Genomic DNA, 22,351 nt, shown 5'->3' with positions numbered 1-22,351 from the left:
CAGTTCCAGGACCAGACTGATTGTCAGCCAGGCCACATGTTCAGTTTAAGGCACCATGCAAGCCAACCAGAAATTAACATGTTAATTGTGGTATTAATGTAACTCATAGAGGGGACCTTGGTGTCATGAATGCCACTATAATTTCGGATGTTTGTGAAGTGTCATTCAGGTTTTTTTTGTTTGTTTTATTGATAGGGTATGTATACGGTCTTGCTGAATAGCCAATGTTATGCTGTAACTGTCACTTTTATCACAGTATGGATTATGTTGTAGTTTATGGATTATGCCAGCGGTTCCCAACCTGTGGTATGGGTACCTGTGGTATGCAAACAACCTGTCAGTGGTACATGATAACAGATTTATTGTAATTACTTTATATGACAAATTTGCTGGTGTTATGTAAGGTTGAACAGAAAAAATTGCTTGTGGTACTGAAGGTTGTATCGTTTTAAATTGGTGATGTGCACTCTGTCCAAGTTTGGGAACTGCTGGATTATTCTAATAGTTCTCAGCCATTTTACACTCGAGGCACCCCTTGTTGGGCTCAACACCTCTTGTTAGATTCAAGTCACCCTTTGGAAAAAATTTGCACTCGTTTGACTATAGAAAAATAATACAGCAGTTCTGTTGTTGCAAAGAACTCAGAGCACAACAGGTCAGAATGGTTTTAACACTATGAATTCTTATTTGAAATCTCAGGGTTTATTTTATGAATCATGTTTGCATGCCTAATAGTGCTAACAGTGCCTGGCACCCTATGGCACACTTGAAAGGGTCTCAGGGCACCGCAGAGTGCTGTAGCTTGTTGAAAATCACTATCTTATACTGGCTAATAATATATCTTTATGATTTTGGACATGGTTTAGTCAAAGGACCTGAGGGATGCATACTTAAGGAAAAAGGAGCAAGTGAAACCACTGAGTATCTCACTCTGTTACTAGAGGGAAGAACAATTTCCACTTTCAAACATGGGCAGAAGGGGCTATTGTTGGGATGGGAACCCAGTTTATGGCTTCCTGGCACCCACTTGCATATATATGTTCATGGCACCCCCTGCCTGACTGTCCTGCTCCTGTTCCCCCAGCCCCTTGCAAGCTGGAAATCTGCCAGCCTGCAGAGGGGTCTCTGAAAAAGTGCAAAATCTGAGTGTTTCTATATTAAAATGGAAAATCCACATTGTTCTCAGGTAAAAGTGAAAATCCACATTTTTTCATTTTTTTCCATGGGAAATGAAAAACCCAGATCCCCAGTAAGGAGAAATTCAGAGCTCTAGGGGCTTCCATCAGATTGTGACAGTCTGTGTATTTTTTTCTGATGCTAGTCTTCTGTCAAAAATTATCTTTATTCAGAAACCTAAAACCAGTATGTCTTTCATGGTTTCAAGGATTAAATGTCTCTTCCAAGCAGAGGCATAGTTTGCACATAAAAAGTTAAGTCATTAATTCATGCTTAATTTTTTTTTTAATCAAGTCAAAGCAAGGACCTTTGTCTTCCATTCCAATGCGTCTGTCAAAATGGGCTTTATTGATCATAGTAAAGAAAACGGTATTTCTACTTGCAGAATGTTTCCTGTTCTTACCCAGGGCAATCAATATCTGTCTTCCTACTATTCTCACAGTGAAAGTTCAAATCTCTAAGCTCCTGGTTTGGATGCTGTGAGGACATATGAATACCATTGGAGTTTAAGAGCTACTGTATGTATGGTGACAGGAACTAGGAGAAATATGGCACTCAATGACTTGCTCAATGGAATTGCAGTATTGAAAGATATATATTCCTTAAAATAAATAAATAAAGGCTAAGTTGCCTTTAACAAGACTGCAAGCAGCATTTAAAGATTCTCCTCTTTAAACATACAATGATTTCTGATAGGCTTTGTTTTCTGCTCTTTGCCTTGCCACATCCAGTTCCTTGTCTTGTTCCTTTCTCCTTCCTGGTACACTTTTAATCATGTTTTATGGTCACAGTCAGTTTTTCCTTGTGACCAGCCTTGTTGTGTTCTGGACCACATGGTGCACAATAATCTAGCAGATGATCTTTTAAAATGAGGACTATAAATTGTAATTTTATTTCTTTATGGGCTACTTTAGCCATAAAATCAAAGCTTTAGGCCAAGATTATCACTACTGCATTCGCTGCTGAGCATCCTAAGGTATATAATACGTTTATTCAGATAGGATGGACCCAGGGGTACTACTATTTCCAACTTGATGGGGTTATTTAATGGGGATTTCCAGTCACTGGAAAATATAAACCACAGTAGAAGCTTATAGTGAAGCTTGCTTGTTTTGCAAAATGATAGTGATTAGTAAAAAGGCCTAATGAAGTGGCAACACGGGTTTGTGTGACCTTTTTTTGCGCTACAGAATTTTGACCTGTTACATGCTAGTATGCCACTGTTAAAAATGCTTTATGGCGAGACTTGAGATAAATAAGGCTAGTCACAAGGAAGCCTTCTATTTCCACCATTGTGTTTCCAGCATAGAGAATGGTACTAGCATAATTATCAATCGTTAGTCTGTACTGATCCCTGTGTAGATGCCTTTTATAGTAGAGTTCCTGTACTTAAACTTTTGATGGTCAGTTTAGCCAAAGAGTCTGCACATAGGATCTCAGGGCAAATGCTTGGTCCTTGCAGCCCTTGAATGAAAGGCTACTCTTGAATTTTATAAAATAAACCATTTTACAGATATGCTGACAGCTAGTGAGAGAGGTGTCGGGTGTTTGTGAAAAGCTGAAGCAGCCAGAGAATAGTTCTAGCTAAACTGATTCAAATTAGCATGCTTTATGACATTAGCATCCAATTAATATATTAGCTTTAGCAGAAAAAAAGGTATTCTACTGGTCCAGCACAAAACATAGAATCATAAAAGTAGGGTCGGAAGGGACCTTGTAGATCTTCAAGTCTGACCCCCTGCCTGGTTCAGGAGGGAAACTGGGCTCAAGTGACCCCAGCCAGGTAGCCATCGAGCCACTTCTTAAAGACCCCCAGGGTAGGAGCCAGCACCACTTCCCTTGGAAGTTGGTTCCAGATCCTAGCCGCCCTAACTGTGAAGTAGTTGTTACGGATGTCTGATCTAAACCTACTCTCCAACAACTTGTGGCTGTTATTCCTTGTTATCCTGGGGGGTGCTAGGGGAAACAAGGTCTCCCCCAAACCCTTCTGGTCCCCCCTAGTGAGTTTATAGACGGTCACAAGGTCCCTCCTCAGCCTTCTCTTGTGAAGGCTAAACAGGTTCAGGTCCCGTAGCTTCACATTGTAGGGTCTGCCCTGCTGTCCCCGGATCATGCAGGTGGCCCTCCTCTGGACCCTCTCCATGTTGTCCACATCCCTCTTGAAGTGGGGTGCCCAGAACTGGACACAGTACTCCAGTTGTGGCCTGACCAGTGTCGCGTAGAGGGGGAGGATCACCTCCTTGGCCCTACTTGAGATGCACCTGTGGATGCACAATAGGGTCTGGTTAGCCCTGCTGACCGTGACCTCGCATTGTCGGCCCATGTTCATCTTGGAGTCAGTGATGACTCCAAGATCCCTTTCTGCCTCCGTGCTCTCAAGAAGGGAGTTTCCCATCTTATAAGTGTGCTGCTGGTTACTATTGCCCAAGTGCAGCACCCTGCACTTGTCAGTATTGAAATGCATCCTGTTTTTGTTAGCCCACCCCTGCAACCTATCCAGGTCTTGCTGCAGTCTTTCCCTCCCAACTAGCGTAATCACCTCACCCCAGATTTGGTATCATAAGCAAATTTGAACAGGTTGCTTTTCACCCCGTCATCCAAATCGCTGATAAATTGAACAGCTTGGGCCCAAGGACCAAGCCCTGGGGGATTCCGCTGCCCACTTCCCCCCAGGTTGAATATGACCTGTCCACCACCACCCTCTGAGTGTGACCCTTCAGCCAATTAGCAATCCATCTGACCGTGTAGGCATCGATGCCACAGTCGCCTAGTTTTTTAATGAGGATGGGTTGGTTGACAGTGTCAAAGGCCTTGCTGAAGTCCAGAAAGACTACATCCACGGCGACACCTGCATCCAGTGCTTTTATGACCTGATCGTAAAAGGCAATCAGGTTGGTCTGACATGACCTGCCCCTAATGAAACCGTGCTGGTTGCCCTTGAGCATCATCCCCGATGCTGGCCCATCACAGATGTGCTCCTTGATGATCTTCTCAAAGAGTTTCCCCAGGATTGAGGTAAGACTGACGGGCCTATAGTTGCTCGGGTCCTCCCTCCTCCCTTTCTTAAAGATGGGGACCACATTGGCTATCTTCCAATCATCTGGCACCTGGCCCGAGCACGAGCGCTTGTAAAGCCATGCCAAGTCAAACAGCAGCTCTAACTTGATTTAATATTTTTTGAGATCAGTACGTTTTCTGGCAAAACCAGATATGAGATGGTATTCTTGACCTTTCAAAAGCAACAGGAATAAGAGGTTAACCATATCCCTGGAAATGGAAAGTAATAGTTGGAGATGGAAGCCAAGAAAAAAGTGTGAGGAAGATGTAATTTAAGTTTATGAAAAGGTTTATGAGATGTTGACTCTAATTGCAGGCAAATGACATTTTTTGTATTCAGGCAAAATCAGGGAAGGGGACAGAAGTAATGACATATTGTATGTGCTATGAGAAATGATGGTGTAGAATAAAACGAAGTCCCACACAGAATTTGCAAGAATAAATGCAGAACGGAAGGCAGATTGGGAGCCTGGATGTGTGCGCTGCACTGTGAACTTTTCCAAGCTGAGACGTGGTACAGGAGCAGACGCAGTGGACCATCACACTTTTACTTGCTTTTTCTTTGTCATTCCCATGTGACTCCACTCTTAGACAGGACAAACAAAAACAGGAATTCCCAAAGATTAATTTTTTGTGCCTATTGTTTTCGTCATTAAAGTGGGATTCTGGAGTAGCCTTCCAATTGAATGGGAGAATCTGACTACATTTAAGATGGAGCTTGTGAAGTTCAGAGTATGATTCTCTACATAGCTGATTGCACTTGTCTTTGCACATCAGCCATCACCTTTGCCTAATTTTAAGACTCTCAAATATATTGTTCAACCCTTTTATGCCTGCCTACTCTATAGTTGTATTATTGTTAATGCAACTTGTATGCGCTTGATAGTGTACTCTGGACAAGCCAAGTTTAAAAGTTCTGGCATTGTGCATTACTGTTATTAACTTTTAGATAGTAGTTAGAGCTGATAGGTAAAGTGAGCCAGAAATATCATCATGTCTTATTAAAACATTGTTAACTTAAAGGATATTGCAAAATGTTATAACAATTTTAATCCGCTCAAGCCATAGTCTTGAAGTGCTGGCTTTAATTGATACTGTTATCATTATCTGCAGGATAGTTTGAAAATTCTAAAAATCCAATCAACTTGCACATTTTGCCACTCCGTTCAGCTGTCCTTGTAGTACTTAGCTTATTTATTTAATTTATATGCTGCCCTTCCCCCGAAGGAGGACTCAGGTTCGTTTACAAGTAAAAGACAAAATAACTTATAAAATCAGATAAATTATTAAACAAGATATTAAATCTTACTTTAAACATAGAGCGATGAATCCCTCTGGTACAACAGCAGTAGCATCTTTGGACCTTTCAATATTAAACTTTCTGTCCCACTAACAGGTGGTAATTTGAGGAACCAGATTTTCTTTTAAGTATAATTATAATTTTTTACTCTGAGCAGGGCTGTCACCTTTGTGTACTGTCACTGCAGTGCTAAGACCAGCGCACTATAGGTCAAACAAAGTTTTTTGTTTAAAAGTGTTGTCGACTCTGCCCCTTGCTCCAGATCTTGAATTATGCTCTTTCCTCAGTCCTTTGATATATTCCTGAATTGAGATGCACCCAATCTGGTAAATGACTACTTTCAGTAGTTCAGATGCAGTTAGGTCAGAAGTGAGGAGGGTAGACTTTGTCACCTCCATGGAGAAATATCTTTCTTGTTAAAGAGTAAACTCTATGCACCAGTTTTCAAGCAGGCTATGACAAATGGCTGTTACTCTTTGAGCTACAAGAAGTTCTCTCCCAATTTTCTTGGGCCTGCCAGAAACACTTTCTACCTCTGTAACAAGACATTGTTTCAGGAAGTCTGAAATAGTGGACTAAATAAATGTAAACAGTGAGCCTGCAAAGCTTGATTATTTTGCTGTGTATCGACACAGGGCAAAATTGCAGCTAAAACACTATAACTATTGTGAATATATGACACTTCTATTACTAAAAGTTTAAGAATGAGTAGCAGAATTCGCCATGATAAAGGACATCCTAATTTTGTCTATATCCAGAATAGGTAGTAATGCATTATTTGCTCCACTGCTGATTTCATGAACAAAATATTATTTTTTTTATTGTTACTATGGTGCTGTTATTTATTACTGAATATTTATTCTTCTCTTCCATCAAACACATGCTGGGGGACAGTCAGAGATTCTAAATAGGAAGTCATTTTCATCTGATATTTAAGCACCCATAGTAAGCTTATTACTGAATGAGAAGACTCTCTTTGCCCCAAGGAGTTGGCATGCTAAAATAGTAATGATAAAGTTATGTATCAGTATTGCATTTTTTTTTCCATTTTGCTTTAAGCTTTACTTTTTATGAAGGCATATGCTGTGGGCTTACTGTTCCAAGAAATTAATTTAACCTGTTTTCTAATGCCACATTATAAAGCGCGTGCACGCTCTCGTGCTCTCTCTCATCTAAAAACCCTTTACTTGATTTAGATGCAGATGGCAGTGAAGATTCCACGCCCCCACTACCAGAAAGAACACCAGAGTCATTTGTCCTAGCAAATGAACAGAGTAAGTTTCTTCTTTTACACTTCATGATTTTTAACCAGATTAAATCCATTCCGTGTCTAATGCTGCTTTTTGTTTACACTGTAATGTCTCTAGTGGGTTATGGAATAGAGAAAATCCCACACAACTTATTGATTCGTTTGATGCACTGGCTGGGGGAGTATTTAGTTGATTGCACGATTTCACAATGATTGCACACTTAATTCATACAACACACTTTTATTTTAAAATTCTTTGCTACGCGTATAACACTGCTTAGCTTTAAGAAATACCACAAACATTAAGAACACAATAACTACATATATCAGAAACAATGCTCCAAATGCACTTCTTTCTCAAACAATGTTATAAGAATTAGTATTACAAAAACAATTACAATTACAACTCAAAGTTAAATTTGAATCAGTATTATTATTTTTCATAATATACTTACAATCCTAGAATTCTGAGAAGCCAAACACCTAGATATGCTTTCATTCCTCAGTAGTACAATTTAATGGGTTGGCCTCAGTAATACGGTTCAATGGGCTGGCCTCAGCAATATGATTCAATGGGCTGGCCTCAATACTGATAGGACTAAGTCCCCTTCCTTCAGTCCCTTTCGGGTGCTTCGCGGCTTCAGCGTGAACTAAGAGATTCGTGTTCACGGAGAGGGTGGTTCACGTGATCAGTCTGATCCGGCCTACACTTGCAATTCTTCCTTCGTTGTTCTGCAAGTGAGGTTACCTCCAAACTGGGACAGTAGGTTACGGTTTTTATTGAGTGAGTTGCTGTTTTGGGCCCCTCCTACCCAAACCTGTCACGACTCCCAAATTTGGGCTCGGATCTTTCTTAACAGATTTCTGCTGGGTTCATTTTCTTTTCTTGACCATTTTAATTACTTTGGGGAATTTCCACACCGCTGCAGTGACCTTTCTTTCCAATTTTTTCAAAGGCCCTAGGGTTTGATCTCTCGGGATGTTTGCTTAAGTGTCATTTTTAGGTTAACTTTGTTAAAGGCCTCTAAAGATAAAATTCAAGAGTTAAGACTTTGAGCAAAGTCAGGACCTTCCACATATAGGCCAAAACAATGGCCTAGATAAGAAGATGAATCTTGTCTTCTTCCTGAACTGGCTAATGGGCAACTATTACAAACATTCAAACTATTATATTCACTATGACATGTAAAAGAACTAAGAAGCAAATTTTAAGCTATAGTACTAAATGAAATCTAAAGTTTAGTCCTCAACAGTGTTTAGTGTTAGATATATTGAGAAGCTCTGTTTTAATTTGATGAATATTTTGGTAATGCTTTGGTATTTGTGCAAGACCTTGGGACACTTAAAAACATTGAGAATTAAGTTTATGACCTGTTCAAGAGTTCCTTCCTGAAAAGGAAAAAAAAGAGATGCAAGGTATCTGAAATGTGTTGACATGAATTGCCCTATTCTCTGTTATACAGTGATGGATGTATTTTGAACGTTTAAAGCAGTGAACAATGTAAATTATGCTGCTTGCTTTCTAAGGCAGTTTGTCTCTGTATTCCTGATGACTGAAGGATTTGATTTTTCTTAAGACACAGATACTGACTTCTTAATGTGTTAGAACGGAGTAGATCTTCCACCTAGCACAGGGTGTGGAGATTGGCTACATTACTTTCCTGGTTACCTGATGTTTATCTGGCTGCTTCAATAGCTTCTGTGTAGTCCCCAGGGCAGTAAGTAGAAATGAGTGAAAATATTTCTCAGCCCCAACTAAAGAGTATTGACCTCCGTGAGCGGCCTTCTTTCAAGATGGTTATCGGCTACCATTCTCTCTGGATTTAGAACAACAACTATTGGTAGTCACCTTGAGAAGACTATTTCCTATTCTCAATGTTAAGTGAAAGTCTTTCCCTCTTGACAGTACAGTACTATCATCTTGAAGACACAGAATCATAGAAAAGTAGGGATGAATGAGATCTCACCGGGTTATTTAGTCCAACCCTCTTGCTCAAGGCAGCACCATCTCTGACTCGACCATCTCTGACAGCTGTTTGTCTAAACTGCTTTTAAACTTCCAAGGATTGAGATTCTGCAACCTATCTGGGTAACCTGTTCCAGTACATAACCCATCTCATAAATGAGGGAGTTTTCTCTAATGTCCAGTGTAAATTTCCATTGCTGCACTTTGGGACCACTTCTCTTTGTCCTGCCCCGGTGGCCATAGAAATAGTTTATCTCCGTTCTTCATAAAACCATCCTTCAGGTATTTTGAGGACGGTTCTCCAATCCCTTTCCTCCTTCCGTAGATAAAATAATCTGAGTTGTTTCAGTCTTTCCTCATAAGTTGCATTTCCCAGTCCTATAATATTTTTTGTTGCTTTCTGCTGGACTGGTTCCAATCTGCTCATGTCTTGAAGTTCAAAACTAGGCCTAGTACATTGAGTGAAGCCTCAAACCCATGCTTAACAGAGTGGAAAAATCACCTCCCTTGACTTACAAGTGACAATCTTGTTAATACAGTGTAGTTTACTTTGGCTTATTTTCCAACAAGAGTGCACTGTTGGTTTATATTTGGCTTATAGTCCACAGTAAACCTCAGGTCCTTTTCTGTAGTACTTGGAGCCTAGCCAGTCATTCCCCAGTTGTAACTGTGCGTGCAGTTGTTCCATCCTATGTGTACAGCTTTACACTTATCCCTTTTGAATTTTGTTTGATTTCAGACCATTTCTTCAGTTTTATCAGGGTCATTCTGAAACCTAATCCTACCTCCCAAATAACTTGGTGTTATTTACAAATTTGTTCAGTATACACTTGTTCCCATCCTTCAAATTGTTAATGAAGATATTAAACAATATTTGATCCAGGGCAGACCCACAAGAGCCCCACTTGATACCGCCTTCCAACTGATCCTCTTGATTTTCTCATTGAGAAGAGTTGGAGAAGGAGGCAAAATATTAATTTTTTTTCTAAAAATATTTTCTAAAGATGCAGCAGCCTCAGATAAGCTTTGTTATGGGAAAAATAACCATTAATTTTAATTTTTTTCTTAAGAAGTTACCTGCTTCAGCAGTTTTGTTCAAGAGAACAAAGAGAAGCATATGCTAGGAAATACATGGGAACATTAGGTAACTGTGTGCAGAAAGGAAGAAAATGTGCACTCCTGGATGCTTGGAGCAGTCTCAGAGAGGGTTAGGGCAGGCAGAGCATACTGATTAATTTGATATTAAAAAGTTAGCAAACAAAATCAAAGTTTATTCTTCTTAAGTTTATTCATAGTTTCATAGTTGATAGGGTTGGAAGGGACCTGAGCAGATCAGCAAGTCCGACCCCCTGCCGTGGTAGGAAAAAGTACTGGGGTCAAACGACCCCAGCAAGGTGTTTGTCTAACCTCTTCTTAAAGACCCCCAGGGTAGGAGCCAGCACCACTTCCCTTGCAAGCTGGTTCCAGATCCTAGCTGCCCTGACAGTGAAGTAGCGCCTCCTGATGTCTAGTCTGAATCTACCTTCTGCCAGCTTGTGACCGTTATTTCTAGTCACTCCTGGTAGTGCTCTGGGGAACGGGGACTCCCCCAATGCCTGCTGGTCCCCTCTGACTAGTTTGTAACAGGCCACTAGATCCCACCTCAGCCTTCTCTTGTGGAGGCTGAACAGGTTCAGGTCCCTTAGCCTCTCCTTGTAGGGCCTGCCCTGCTGGCCCCTGATCATGCAGGTGGCCCTCCTCTGGACCTTTTCCAAGTTGTCCACATCCCTCCTGAAGTGTGGTGGCCAGAACTGGATGCAGTAATCCCAACTGCAGGCTGACCAGTGCTGCATAGAGGGGGAGGATCACTTCCTTAGACTTGCTCAAGATGCGTCTGTGGATGCATGACAAGGTGCGGTTGGCCTTCCTGACCATGTCCCCACACAGCCAGCCCATGCTCATTTTGGCATCAGTAATGATTCCAAGATCCTTTTCTGCCTCTGCACTGACGAGAAGGGAGTTCCCCAGCCTGTAGGTCTGCTGCTGGTTCTTCCTCCCCAGGTGTAGTACCTTGCACTTGTCAGTGTTGAAGCCTGTCCTGTTCTCATCCACCCACCCCTGTAACCTGTCTAGGTCTGATTGCAGCCTATTCCTCCCTTCTAGTGTGCCCACATCCCCCCACATCTTAATGTCGTCAGCAAATTTGAATACGGTGCTTTTTACCCCCTCGTCCAAGTCACTGATGAAGATGTTGAACAGTGTGGGTCCGAGGACTGAGCCCTGGGGGACCCCAGCGCCTACATCCCTCCAGGTCGAAAATGACCCATCCACCACCACTCTGTGGGCACGGTCCTCCAGCCAGTTAGCGACCCATTTGACTGTGTAGGTGTCGATACCAGAGTCCCCAAGTTTTTCAATGAGAGTGGGGTGAGAGACAGTGTTGAAGGCCTTCCTAAAGTCCAGAAAGACTATGTCCACCATGACACCTGCGTCCAAGGATTTTGTGACCTTGTCATAGAAGGCCCCCAGGTTGGTCTGACAGGAACCTGCCTCTAATGAACCCATGTTGGTTGCCCCTAAGCATAATCTCCTCTGTTGGCGCATGTCCATGTGGACATGCGCCAGGATAGTTCTCTCAAAAAGCTTACCCAGGATTGAGGTAAGACTAACTGGCCTATAGTTTCCTGGGTCCTCTTTCCTCCCCTTTTTGAAAATGGGGACCACATTGGCCCTTTTCTAGTCCTCTGGCACCACACCAGATCACCACGAGTGCTCGTAAAGCCATGCCAGGGGTCCCACAATGACCTCTGCCAATTCCCTCAGCACTCTGGGGTGGAGATCGTCAGGACCAGCTGATTTAAATACGTCCAGTCCCTCCAGAAGTTCCCTGACTAGATCCTCACTGACCCTGGGCGCGCCTCCTCTGGGGCCTGGGGGGGTCCCAGCAGACAGGCTGATCCAGTCCCTGCTCAGGAAAATGGAGGCAAAAAATTGTTAAATAGGTTAGCTTTGTTGTCTGGTGTGACGACCATATTTCCTAACGTGTCTTGCAGAGGCCCCACATTACTTGGTACCTTCTTTTTGCCCCCTATGTATTTAAAAAAGGACTTCTTGTTGTCCTTGATCCAGGTAGCTAGTCCCAGTTCCATCTCTGCCTTGGCCTTCCTGACCGCCCCCCTGCAGCCCTGAGCAACCAAGGTATAGTCCTCCCTGGTGATGGCCCCTCCCTTCCATTGGGTGCACGCCTCCCTTTTAGCTAGGAGACACTGCATGCAAATATTGCTGGAATTTATTTAATGCCAATATATAAAACGTTTAAAAAGGAAGCTTCCAGACAAAATAGGCACTTACCTTAAATCTATTGGTTTTTTAAGGTAAAAACACTACAGGGCTATTGTCATTATGCCAGCATCATACATTATATAAATCACATGGATATAAACTTCTGCAAAAAATTGAAGTTAACGTATTACGTTTTTAAATATTCATCTGAAAATGAACATTCTCACATAGGAATTAGAATCATAGAGTTGGAAGGGACCTGAGAAGTTGCCTGATGAAAACCCTAAGATGCAAGAAATCCTAACTGCCAACATTCATCTCCTATTAAAGTTGCCATTTTGACGAAGTCCACAATTTGTAGTTCTTAGTTCTTTAGAATCTTGAACAAAATATTGACTAAAAATATATCGAGTGCTATCTGTTATAAAGCTGTGTTGGAAGAAAAAAACTGTATCTCTAATGCACCATCATACCAATGAACAATGCTGAAGAAAACTCACGAAACTGCCACTTATCGGAAGTACATTTTTGAATTTAAGATTTCTGTTTTTCTTAGACACGTCTTTGCGCATGCCAGTTACACTTGCACAATCTGCTGATTGGAATATACTGCATGATCCACATCTCTCTGAACAAACAGTATCTTCAGTAAGTATTGTAACAAACCCATGCTAATTTTTGTTCTAAACCTAGTCTTTTGAACCTACAACCAAAAAGTAAAATGTAATAATGATCTGTAATAATTGATTAGTTGCAACTGACCACATAACTTACCCCTTTGCTTAACTTTGCTTAACCTTCTACATTTGAATGGAACCTGAACAACTTTTATCCCCAGCTGTGCTGAATTGTTAATTCCAGTGTTCAGTATTTTTGCCACTCATGCTTCAGATGGTGAAAGAGAGCTGGAGTGGCTAATCTGTGGAGGAGATCAGGGAGGGGGACGGGAATTAGAAAGCAGAGCAGAAGACTGGGCAGGGAGTGCTGGGCAGGAAGCAGAAAGCAGAGTAGTACATCTAGTGGGGATCATAGGCCAGGAAGCAAAAAACGTCAGATCAGGTTCGGGAAGGGGAAGAGTTTCACTTGGGCAGGGTACAGGGCTAATGTCTGGCACACCTGGCAAAAAAGTTGGCCCCCACTGGACTGGAGCCTTTCCAGATGCATCGTCTGGAGTGCAAATGAAAGTGAAAGAAATGGAACAGTTTATGCAAATAATTAAATGCTGGGCATACATGAACTATTTTTCTCTTGCCTTTCATGCTGCAGTGCTAGAAACAACCACATTTTCCATTGATTAAAAGTAGTTGGCAATCTTTTTTCCTGTAGAAAAATACATGTTAAAGGCAAACTACAACAGAGAGGAAACTTAGGAGTAGGGACTGTGCTGTATATAAGAAAGAAAAATATAAAAATACGATGGTTTTACCATTATATTATTCAAAATGTAAGGTGGGAGCATTCTTGGCCCTTATTAGAATTCAGTCAAATGATTTTGGCTAAAAAGGAATTAACAAACACTTATCTGCTTTTTCTGATCCTCAGGCTTATTGGTTTCAACATGAATCTTTCAATGATGTACATAGGAAGTAATTTTTTGTTCAGGTTCTTATTAGAGCTTTCCAAAAGTATTTGGCTTTTTTCTTGAACATCTCAAATATACTTCCTATACTTTGTAGCATTCTAACAACATATTAAAATACAATATTTCATCTTAACAGGGCTTGAGACCAGCTGGGCATGTAAAATTTGGTAAGTGATAAATTTTAAAACATAAACCTTTCAATTGAAAACTTGTTAATTTAGTGTGTGTGCACGTGCACATTTCAGGAGCTCTTAGGGGCCAAATATTAGGACTTATCCATTCAGTAGTTAATAGGAAGTTAGAACTCTTGGAATATTTGTTTATTAAACTTTCCTAAAAAGCAAAGATGAGAAACTAATCAAGTAGTTAGTTAGCTATTTTTCAGCTACTTGGGCAGTTAGTTTGAGACTGGATAATAAATTGGTTACCTAACCATAAGGAAACCAACCAGTAGAAAACAGGTTAAAGCTATCTCTCTCTCTGTCTAAAAAATCCTTTATTTAGATCCATAATTGGTTGCTTAATTTGCTTTTTTGACACAGGATGTTTTAATGTCAAAACAGTATTTAACAGAGGTGTGACCTAGGAATTTTAGTGCTCAGGGCCGGAGGAGGGAGTACTGAGTGTTGCACAGGGGGTAAGGGGAGAAGATGTTGAGCACTTCAGAGGCTGTTGCAGAGGAGTAGGCTGTTGTTGTCATGGCACAAGCTCCCCAAACATGGGGTGCTGTTGCCACAGCACAGGCATTGGTGGAAATAGTGTGGTTGTCCTGGGTGCTACTATTGTGGCAATTGGTGCCTGGGCCTGGTAGCCAACTACAGAATATGTACAGGTTTTCAAAATAGTAATGTATCTGCAAAGATTAGTTTTGAGCTTAATTTTCTAGCGTTCTGTGAGATGTCAGTAAAGTTTCAGACACTGAATCTGGTCTAGAAATGTCTAATTTTGTCTTAAAAAATGTCTAAAAAATGGATGATAGCTCTGTTAATAGCTGTTAAACAGAATAACCAGGGATGCACTCTGTGGCATCTCTAAACTAATAATGGCAGATGCTAGGGAGACTAGGAGGGGACAGACGGTTCTGAGTATACCCTATTAATATAGCTGTTTTCTAAGTTATCCACTCCTGCCACTGTCGGAGACAGGATACTGGGCTAGATGGATCAGTGGTCTGACCCAGTATAATATTTCTTATGTTCTCAGTTTTAAAAGTAATGCAAATTTTTTTTGTCTTTTTATCTATTGTTGGCATGATAAAATGATTAAGGCTGCTGTAGCTTTTGAATTCTAACCAAAATTTTGATATAAAATGGAAAGTGTCAACCAGTTAATTTGATATCTTTCATGTTATTGTCAGTTTAATCCCTGTAATACAAGTTATAAAAATTGAATAATTCCTTTTTGTTAACTTCATGACAGTTGTCTCACTAATATCATCAGCAGTTTGACAGAATATATAATGTGTATTTTTTTTTATCACATGTACATCTGATTCTTAGTTTTTTTTGAGTCTACCATAATTTGTAGCATCTTCAGCCTGTGCAGCAATACTTTTGTTTACAAAAACTCAGTTGTAGCTTTATATAGTGTACAAGTAAACTTGCAGGGATTTTTTTTAACCCTATATAGTGTAACAATGTGAGAATTTTAATGTTTAGATATCTATCTCTCTTAGTTGGACAATGAAAACAAGTGCAGCTAACTTCACTTTGTTCCCAGTGCTGCAGCATTTGGGTTGCGAGTGCTTCTCCAAGTGTGTTTAAAAAAAAATCTAATAGGGTGGTGTTTTTATTAGTCTTGGGGGTTTGCAAAAGCTTCATTTTCTGCAAATGTAAAATTTCTGCCATGTTTGACTTGGAAACAGCAAAACCCACAAAATTAGTATAATAAATGAAAAAAAAAATTGTTTTCCAGATCTTCCAGAAATGGGCAACAAAACACCAACAGATATTATACCTCAGATTTCTCTTGCCAGTTCTACTGATATGAGAGGTCAAATTTCAGAAATTCCTGCAGAGATAACAGATATTGGTAATTGTGCAATTCATGCAAAATTGACCACTTTTTGGTACTTGTTTATTTAATGCAGTTATATGCCAACTACTTACTTTCTTCTTCAGTATACGCACATTCCATTTAGTAGCTTAACTGGGAATGTAAGTTCCCAAACTTGCACATTAAATGTCTTTAGGAAAATACAGGCTAGTTTATTTAAGTATAAAAATGTTAATATAAACTGTAGCAGCATTGGCAGAGTTTTTTTGGTATTGGTAGGGACCTGCTGAATTCAAGGCGGCTGCCTCATGATTTTGTGGGCAGAACACATGGTCCAGCAGCCATTTCTCTACCGGAGTGTGGCAGGCCCCTCATGCCTCTGGTCAAGGGGCCCCTGTGGCCCAACCCCTTGCTGCTGATTGGCTGCAAGAGCTGTCTGTCATATAGCCCTGACCTGTGCTGCTGATTGCTGGAGAGGCAGGGCCACATGACAGGTAGCCCTTGCAGCCAATCACTTCCATCAGCCCTTTGAGTGGGCAGCCTCCCTCCACCAGTCTCTGCCCTGATAGGCTGCTGCAACACCCTGAAGACTGTTGACTCCCTCTGGGAAGCTGACACTTTTCTTTTCCACAAGTTTTCTTCTTTTTTTTCCCCTCGCACATTTCGCTGGCAATGCCAGATTTTGTGAAATCTGCGAAATCACAATTTCAGTAGGTCCCTAGGTATTGCCTGAGCCAATGAACTGCTAGTATGGATTTGACAAAAGTATTTTATCAGTTAGTGCTGGAAGCTGTAATTGAGTAGCTAAAGTCCAATTGGAAATGTGAATATTTTGTTAATTTCAGAAAATGGGTATACTTTAATGCATTTTTATTTCATTTTTAATGTTATTTTGACACTACTCACACAAAGGTTTTGATTTTCTCTATTGAGTTATCCTGTGAATCTTTCATGTAGTAGAAATTACACAACGTATATATTTTAATGATTGCATTGTATTTTCATGGTTCAATTATGAAAACTTGAGTAAGAATACTTAAATTATTTAGGCATGTGCAGGAGAAAACTAAGCAAATGATAAAAGGCTTATAAGTCTGATTTATAGAGTTAGTACCTTTCAAATTTGGGTTTAAATAATGTGGTTAGTAACTGTAGTTTAGCACAGTTGCAAGAGGTGAAAACAAAATGATTGCAGTATTGAGACTTATACCGTTTTACAGAACTCCTAAGGATATCTTAATAGTAAGGATGCTATAATAGCATGAACAGTGTTTTTTGCCCACCTCCTCCCCAAAGTGCTTACTAGTGTTTTTAGTTGACAGAAATATTGCATGTTTTATCTTTAGGCTTTGGGAACCGTTGCAGAAAACCAAGAGGACCAAGAGAGCCACCTTCAGAATGGACATGATGCAAGAACTATAATCCACATCCTTTAAATTATACTGGAATATCAAAGTGCCACTGAGAACTAGATAAATAGCATTCTATTTCTTATTCTGGGGGACTAACAGAGCAGTGTAGATTTAAATGCAGAATGGTACACTTTTTACTGTACATCCCACATAAAACCTTAAACATTTCTCAAAACAGTGGATTCCAGTATTACAACCTAACCTTGCTGGGGTCATCTACCTGCCTTATTACACTTAGGAAAAAGTATTACATAGGGTTTATTTTGTAACTTCAAGTATTATTGCCTTAATGTCTTTTAACCCTGTTACACGCTGCTTGTAGACATATGTTAATATAGTGATACTCTTGACAAACTGAGTTCATGGACTACTTTTTGCTAACATTTAATTACCATGTATGCATTATTTTGTATATGTATAGGGCAAGTAGGTAAATAATTTGATAAAGTTGCAATCATAAAATATTAACAGAAGATGTAAGAAATCTCTGCATGATCTAAATTTTTGTGTACCTTATTTGTAAATTATTTACCCTGAAGCTTTAGAAAATAGCTTCTGATTTAAAAAAAAATAAATAAAAAAAAAAAAAATTCTGGACATGTAGCCAGAATTGCAGGTTAGCAGAGATAAAGATTGTAATACATTTTGTAAATTGTAAGCAAAAGGTTATTTTTATATTATATACTGTTTAATTGTCAAACCTAATTTGTTCTGGTTTTCATCTAGTCATGGAGATTCAGTAAGTGCCTTGGAACAATATTGAATTCTCTTAGCCTGTGTATGTTACCTTCAGTGTTTGAGTTCATCGGGGATTAGAAGACTATCAAAGTATCTGTATGTTTTTAGCATATTTGACCTACAAGTAAAAGAGAACTCGTTATAAGTAACCAACACTCCTTAGTTTTCATTTTACTATTTCATCACTTGCAGTCTTTAGACATGAATTTCCTACAGACTTTCTATTTGATAGTTGGTTTATTGTTACAATATAATATGGTGTGTATTTCTACTTTTGCAGACCTTTCAAGACGCACTGGAAAAGGGACTATTTGAGAGCCTCTGTCTTCTGTTGTACTCGTGAAAATAGTATTTTGATCATTCAGCAAGTGTGTATATATGAAAGAAACTTATTATATGATGATTCTTACAGAGCCCCTGCAGCTACACTGTATCTTGGCAATATACCATGCCAAGGATGAATCCTTTTAAGGATTCTCCCATTATGAACTTTGCCTCTGTAATAATGATAGAATCTTTAAATTAAAGCAACTCAAAAGTTCATTATGGGTTCAAGGAAACTGTATATTCATAAATAGAGTAAACAGACTAGAATATGGGATTAGGGTCATGTTCAGGTTCTTTGTTTGGTAGATCTTCAGTGAGCCTTACTCTAGAAATTAAAATAACCCTTATGGATACAGATTTTTGTTCCTATTAACAACATTGTATGTTCTACCTAGTTATAATGCAAAAAGTAAAGTTCAGCATAGTGATAAGGTAACAGAAGAAAACAGGTTTTTACAGTTTATTTGAAAGTTGGTAACAGTACTTTTTGTTCCTGGACATGTGTGCATCTAGACTCAAGATGGAAGGATCAGGTATAATCCACAGTGAAGGGGACTGTAGGGCTCGTCTACAAAGAGAGGCTGATGCGCCTACTATTAACTAAGTGTCTTTGTGCAGGATGGCTGTGGAGTGAACTGCCTTGCACTGGGCATGCCTACACGAGATGTTTACTACAAAGCTGACTAATAGCTCTGCAGTAAACGTCTCGGCATCTACATATGCCTGTTAGGGCACAGGAAACTAATAAGCTCTGCTGCACGGTTTTTTCATGTGTATACGCTGACCTGGCTGGCTGGGACACAAGGGTGCTTCAGTGCCAGGGCTGCCTGCCAGTAAAGCACCCCTGTGTCCCAGCCAGCCTCTGCAGCACACTAAGATCAGTCGGAGCAGCCCTGGGTCCTCTGGCAGCTGGGGTGGCTGCAGCCTGGCTCAACGTGCTATGGTCCAAGCACACATGTAAATGGTGTGCCTGGGAGCTTCCTGGGAGTGAAAAAAACTCTGGAGCAATAAGCTCCAACATTTATTGGTGAGCATTTAATGGCACATATAGATGTGCCCACTTAGTACTTACGAATAGTCACCTTCAGTTTCTTCCTGATAGTCTAAGTCATGGTTTGGCAACCTATGGCCCACAGAGCCATTTGATCTGGCCTGGGACTTCAGCGGCAGTCACTCTACAAATGCTTGGAGGAAAAGTGCTGACTACAGCCACTCTCCTGATGTTGCCATGGAGGGGAAAGCACTGATGGTGTCTGGGTCCTTTTGCCCACCAATCTGCTTCTGCTGCAGACTGGGTCAGTCCAGCCCACAGCCTTTATAGGTTGCCGATCACTGATCTGTGCATGTTTTTGGTCATGCATGTAGAATTTTTGGTGTTTACAGGTAGGAATTCTGTTCCTGGTTGCATTCTGTTCTAGCACGTACTTGACTGTGACCACGTGGTGGTAGAGGGCCTTTCTGCCTTCCCCCTGGGAAGCTGGAGACCTGGGTTCTAGGCTCGCCTTGACAAGAGGTGTTTGAACTTGGGTCTCCCTGACTTCCCAGCACAGTGCTAACTGTCATGTCACAGGTCAGGTAATATCCAGCACCTTCTCAGGCACTCCCTCTTGAAGCTGAGTCTGTCTCTTGTATTTCATAGGCACTGGAAAAAATGAGTGGAGTGCACTGAAGTTTCCACTTCATTAAGAACAAGGCTCAAGGCTAAAACCTAGTCCCCCACTCTTGGAGTTCAATGGCCACCTCACTGAGCTTCATACCCAGGGACTTGCTTTCTTTCTCCTCTCTTGTATCTCCCTCTTGTGGCTTCCGAGCTTCAAAAGGAGTGCCAAAAGAAGGCATTCCTCCTCACCTCCATACTCGCTAATCATGTGTTTCAGCCTACATTTTTGGGCCTTAAATGTCATTACGCGTCCATAAGGGGCAGATGTGTGCATGTAGACATGCATACATGGCCAGTGCATAGTCTGTGACACATGCCCATAGTCATTAATTCACACAGGCGTACACAGCCAGGAATAGAATTCCTACCCACACAAGTGCCAAAAATGTCATGTAGGTGAAGACATGGTAACAGAATTGGGTTAGCTGGTGGTGTCTGAGTGCCTGGCCAGCAACTCATTCTGGAATCTGCAGGAAAAAGCGAGGCTGCCCCTAAGTGTGCACCAGTGCAGATTGACTTAGGCTGTTTCCATTTTAGACCTGTTTCTGGCTCACTTTGGGCACACACAACAGCAGAGTGGTTTAGCAGCCTGCCCATTACCAATGGACAGTCCAGTTGGTGGCATTTGTTAGAAACTGTTGCTAAAGACGAGAGGCATTCCAAATGAGTAACTTAATTGCATCTTACAAGTAAGCATCAATAGTAACCCCTTTTCAGTTAAAGTACTTTGCAGTGTATAGGTTGTAAATCTTCAAGGGTTTTTTTTTTATAGTCTCTAGAGCAACATTTCATTTCACTTAGTACTGGATGGCAACATTTTTTATCTACTGTCTTCCAAAGTGTCTGATAGTTTAAGTTGTAATACATTCAAGATGCTTCATAATTCTAAAAGAAGCAGTGTCTTTTTTTTCTAGATTGGCGTTGGCCATAGGAAAGCTGAGAGCTTTCTACATTTTAGCAGTAATTTGAGATGTTACTAAGATGCTGAACTGTGAAATTGAAAAAGTCTTGTTTGTATTTACCTTTGCACTCTTATTGTCAAAAATTCTTTAATTTGCACTCACAATTGTCTGCTGTATTTATTGGAGTTTTTATACTTTTTCATTTTCTGTAATCACTCAAGTAAACTGTCAGTTAAATGCAAGGCAAAACCTGCCAGTGGCATTACTTTCTGTGACCTGGGTCCTCTGTGGTGCAAGATGCCTATGCAGGATTGAGCCCTGCATCCTGTAATAGAAGTTCTGTATTTGTGATATTTTTGAAATGTTGTTCTTATGTTGTTAACAAACCTAAGAACTCTTTCCTATTACAGCACCAGTAAAACCGGTATTGTTGCTTGTTTAGAAAATGTCATCACTCTAATGCAGAGGAAAAAAAGAGCGAGTAGAGGAACACTATTCCGACACATTCTAAAAATAAAAAAGTTTAGATCCCTTGAACTTGCTGAAACAGAAGGATTTGTTGCGTTTTTCTTAGATTTGGGAATTCTCTAAGTCACTACAGTCCTGTTCAACTCGATTTAATTCCGTTATGGCATATGACATTAGTAGCAATTGACACTGTCTCCAAAGTAAAATCAATGATCTTTTCTTATACCATAGCTTTTGTTTTGGACAAAACCAACATAGTCGTTAACCACCTTCCATAACACTTTGGTCAGGCTGCTTATTTCAGTTAGGTTTTTGTCTTGTGTGTGATGGACTTAGCTTTTAAATTTCTCATCTGCACTACAGGTGGTTCCTTTTATTGATTGTCAAGTCAGAGAATTTACTGAAGCCTGACAAAAATACTTCATTTACAAAAAAAGGAAAAAAAAAATCAGGTATGCAGTGAGATGACTTATTCCCCCTACCCCCCCAATTTTACATATTCTTACTTTGTTTTTAAATCTTCCTCCTTCTTGAGAGCAGTAACTGAAAAAAATTGCAGCACAATTTTAGTTTCTGAAGTCCAGTTTCCCTTGCTCATAGTTTTTGGCCTGAATTGCAATTCCTCTAATTTTGTTGTTCTGTGATCTAATAATGGTGTATTGCTATAGATACTCTGAAAATAATCAACAATATACTTTCTTACTATTGGTGTAAGGTTCTTTTGACATACATGGAAGTTAATAGACTCTGCTACTGTATTTTTTGGTATATCTTTGGGCCATAGATTTTTCTACCTTAATGGTGTTTCCATGCAGGGTATTATAGGGCTTTTATTTTTTCACATTTCCTACTTGGGCCACTGTTTTAATCACTAAAACAAAATTTGGTTTCATCTTTGTTTCCACTTTACTTCCTTAGGCTTCATGTCTTCCGAGGCGATCCACAGGGCATTGAACCAAGTTTGGTTTCTGTATAGCTAAGCAGATTGCTGCCAGTTGTTATCAATAATAATTCTGTTTCTTGGCATAGACAAAGCTGAAGAGACTATAGTTCCCCATCCAGTAACAGCAATGTCTGATTTGGATATGCCCATTCTCTTTTTAAATAGCAGACGGTTGCCTGGAAGGTGAATTTTACGTCCATTTTTTGGTTCTGTCAGTCCTCAGTTCAGGGTCTCTTGTTTCTCCTGAGTCAGGGGTGTCAAACAGGGCCTGGAGGCCAGATCCTGGTGGCTAGTCAGACTACCAGTGGGTGACTG

The 22,351-nt window shown here is 40.3% G+C and overlaps 1 protein-coding gene across 3 annotated transcripts in view; it reads left to right on the top strand.

Moving 5' to 3' along the window:
* The window catches only part of PTPN12 (protein tyrosine phosphatase non-receptor type 12), a 130,046-nt gene extending 108,869 nt beyond the window's left edge, over positions 1–21,177 (top strand). For 2 of the 3 annotated variants that reach the window (XM_006266586.4, XM_006266587.4), the window contains 5 exons: positions 6,730–6,807; positions 12,566–12,657; positions 13,728–13,758; positions 15,506–15,622; positions 16,933–21,177. In XM_006266586.4, coding sequence (XP_006266648.1) covers positions 6,730–6,807; positions 12,566–12,657; positions 13,728–13,758; positions 15,506–15,622; positions 16,933–16,994 — 380 coding nt within the window. In that variant the 3' untranslated portion in view covers positions 16,995–21,177. The remainder of the gene's footprint in view (positions 1–6,729; positions 6,808–12,565; positions 12,658–13,727; positions 13,759–15,505; positions 15,623–16,932) is intronic. The other variant, XM_019487500.2, reaches the window with a different exon arrangement.
* The last annotated feature ends 1,174 nt before the right edge of the window (positions 21,178–22,351 follow it).

The sequence above is a fragment of the Alligator mississippiensis genome, chromosome 4, assembly GCF_030867095.1.
Source record: "Alligator mississippiensis isolate rAllMis1 chromosome 4, rAllMis1, whole genome shotgun sequence".
NCBI classification, from domain to species: Eukaryota; Metazoa; Chordata; order Crocodylia; family Alligatoridae; genus Alligator; species Alligator mississippiensis.
This window is presented reverse-complemented; position numbering and strand designations above follow the sequence as displayed.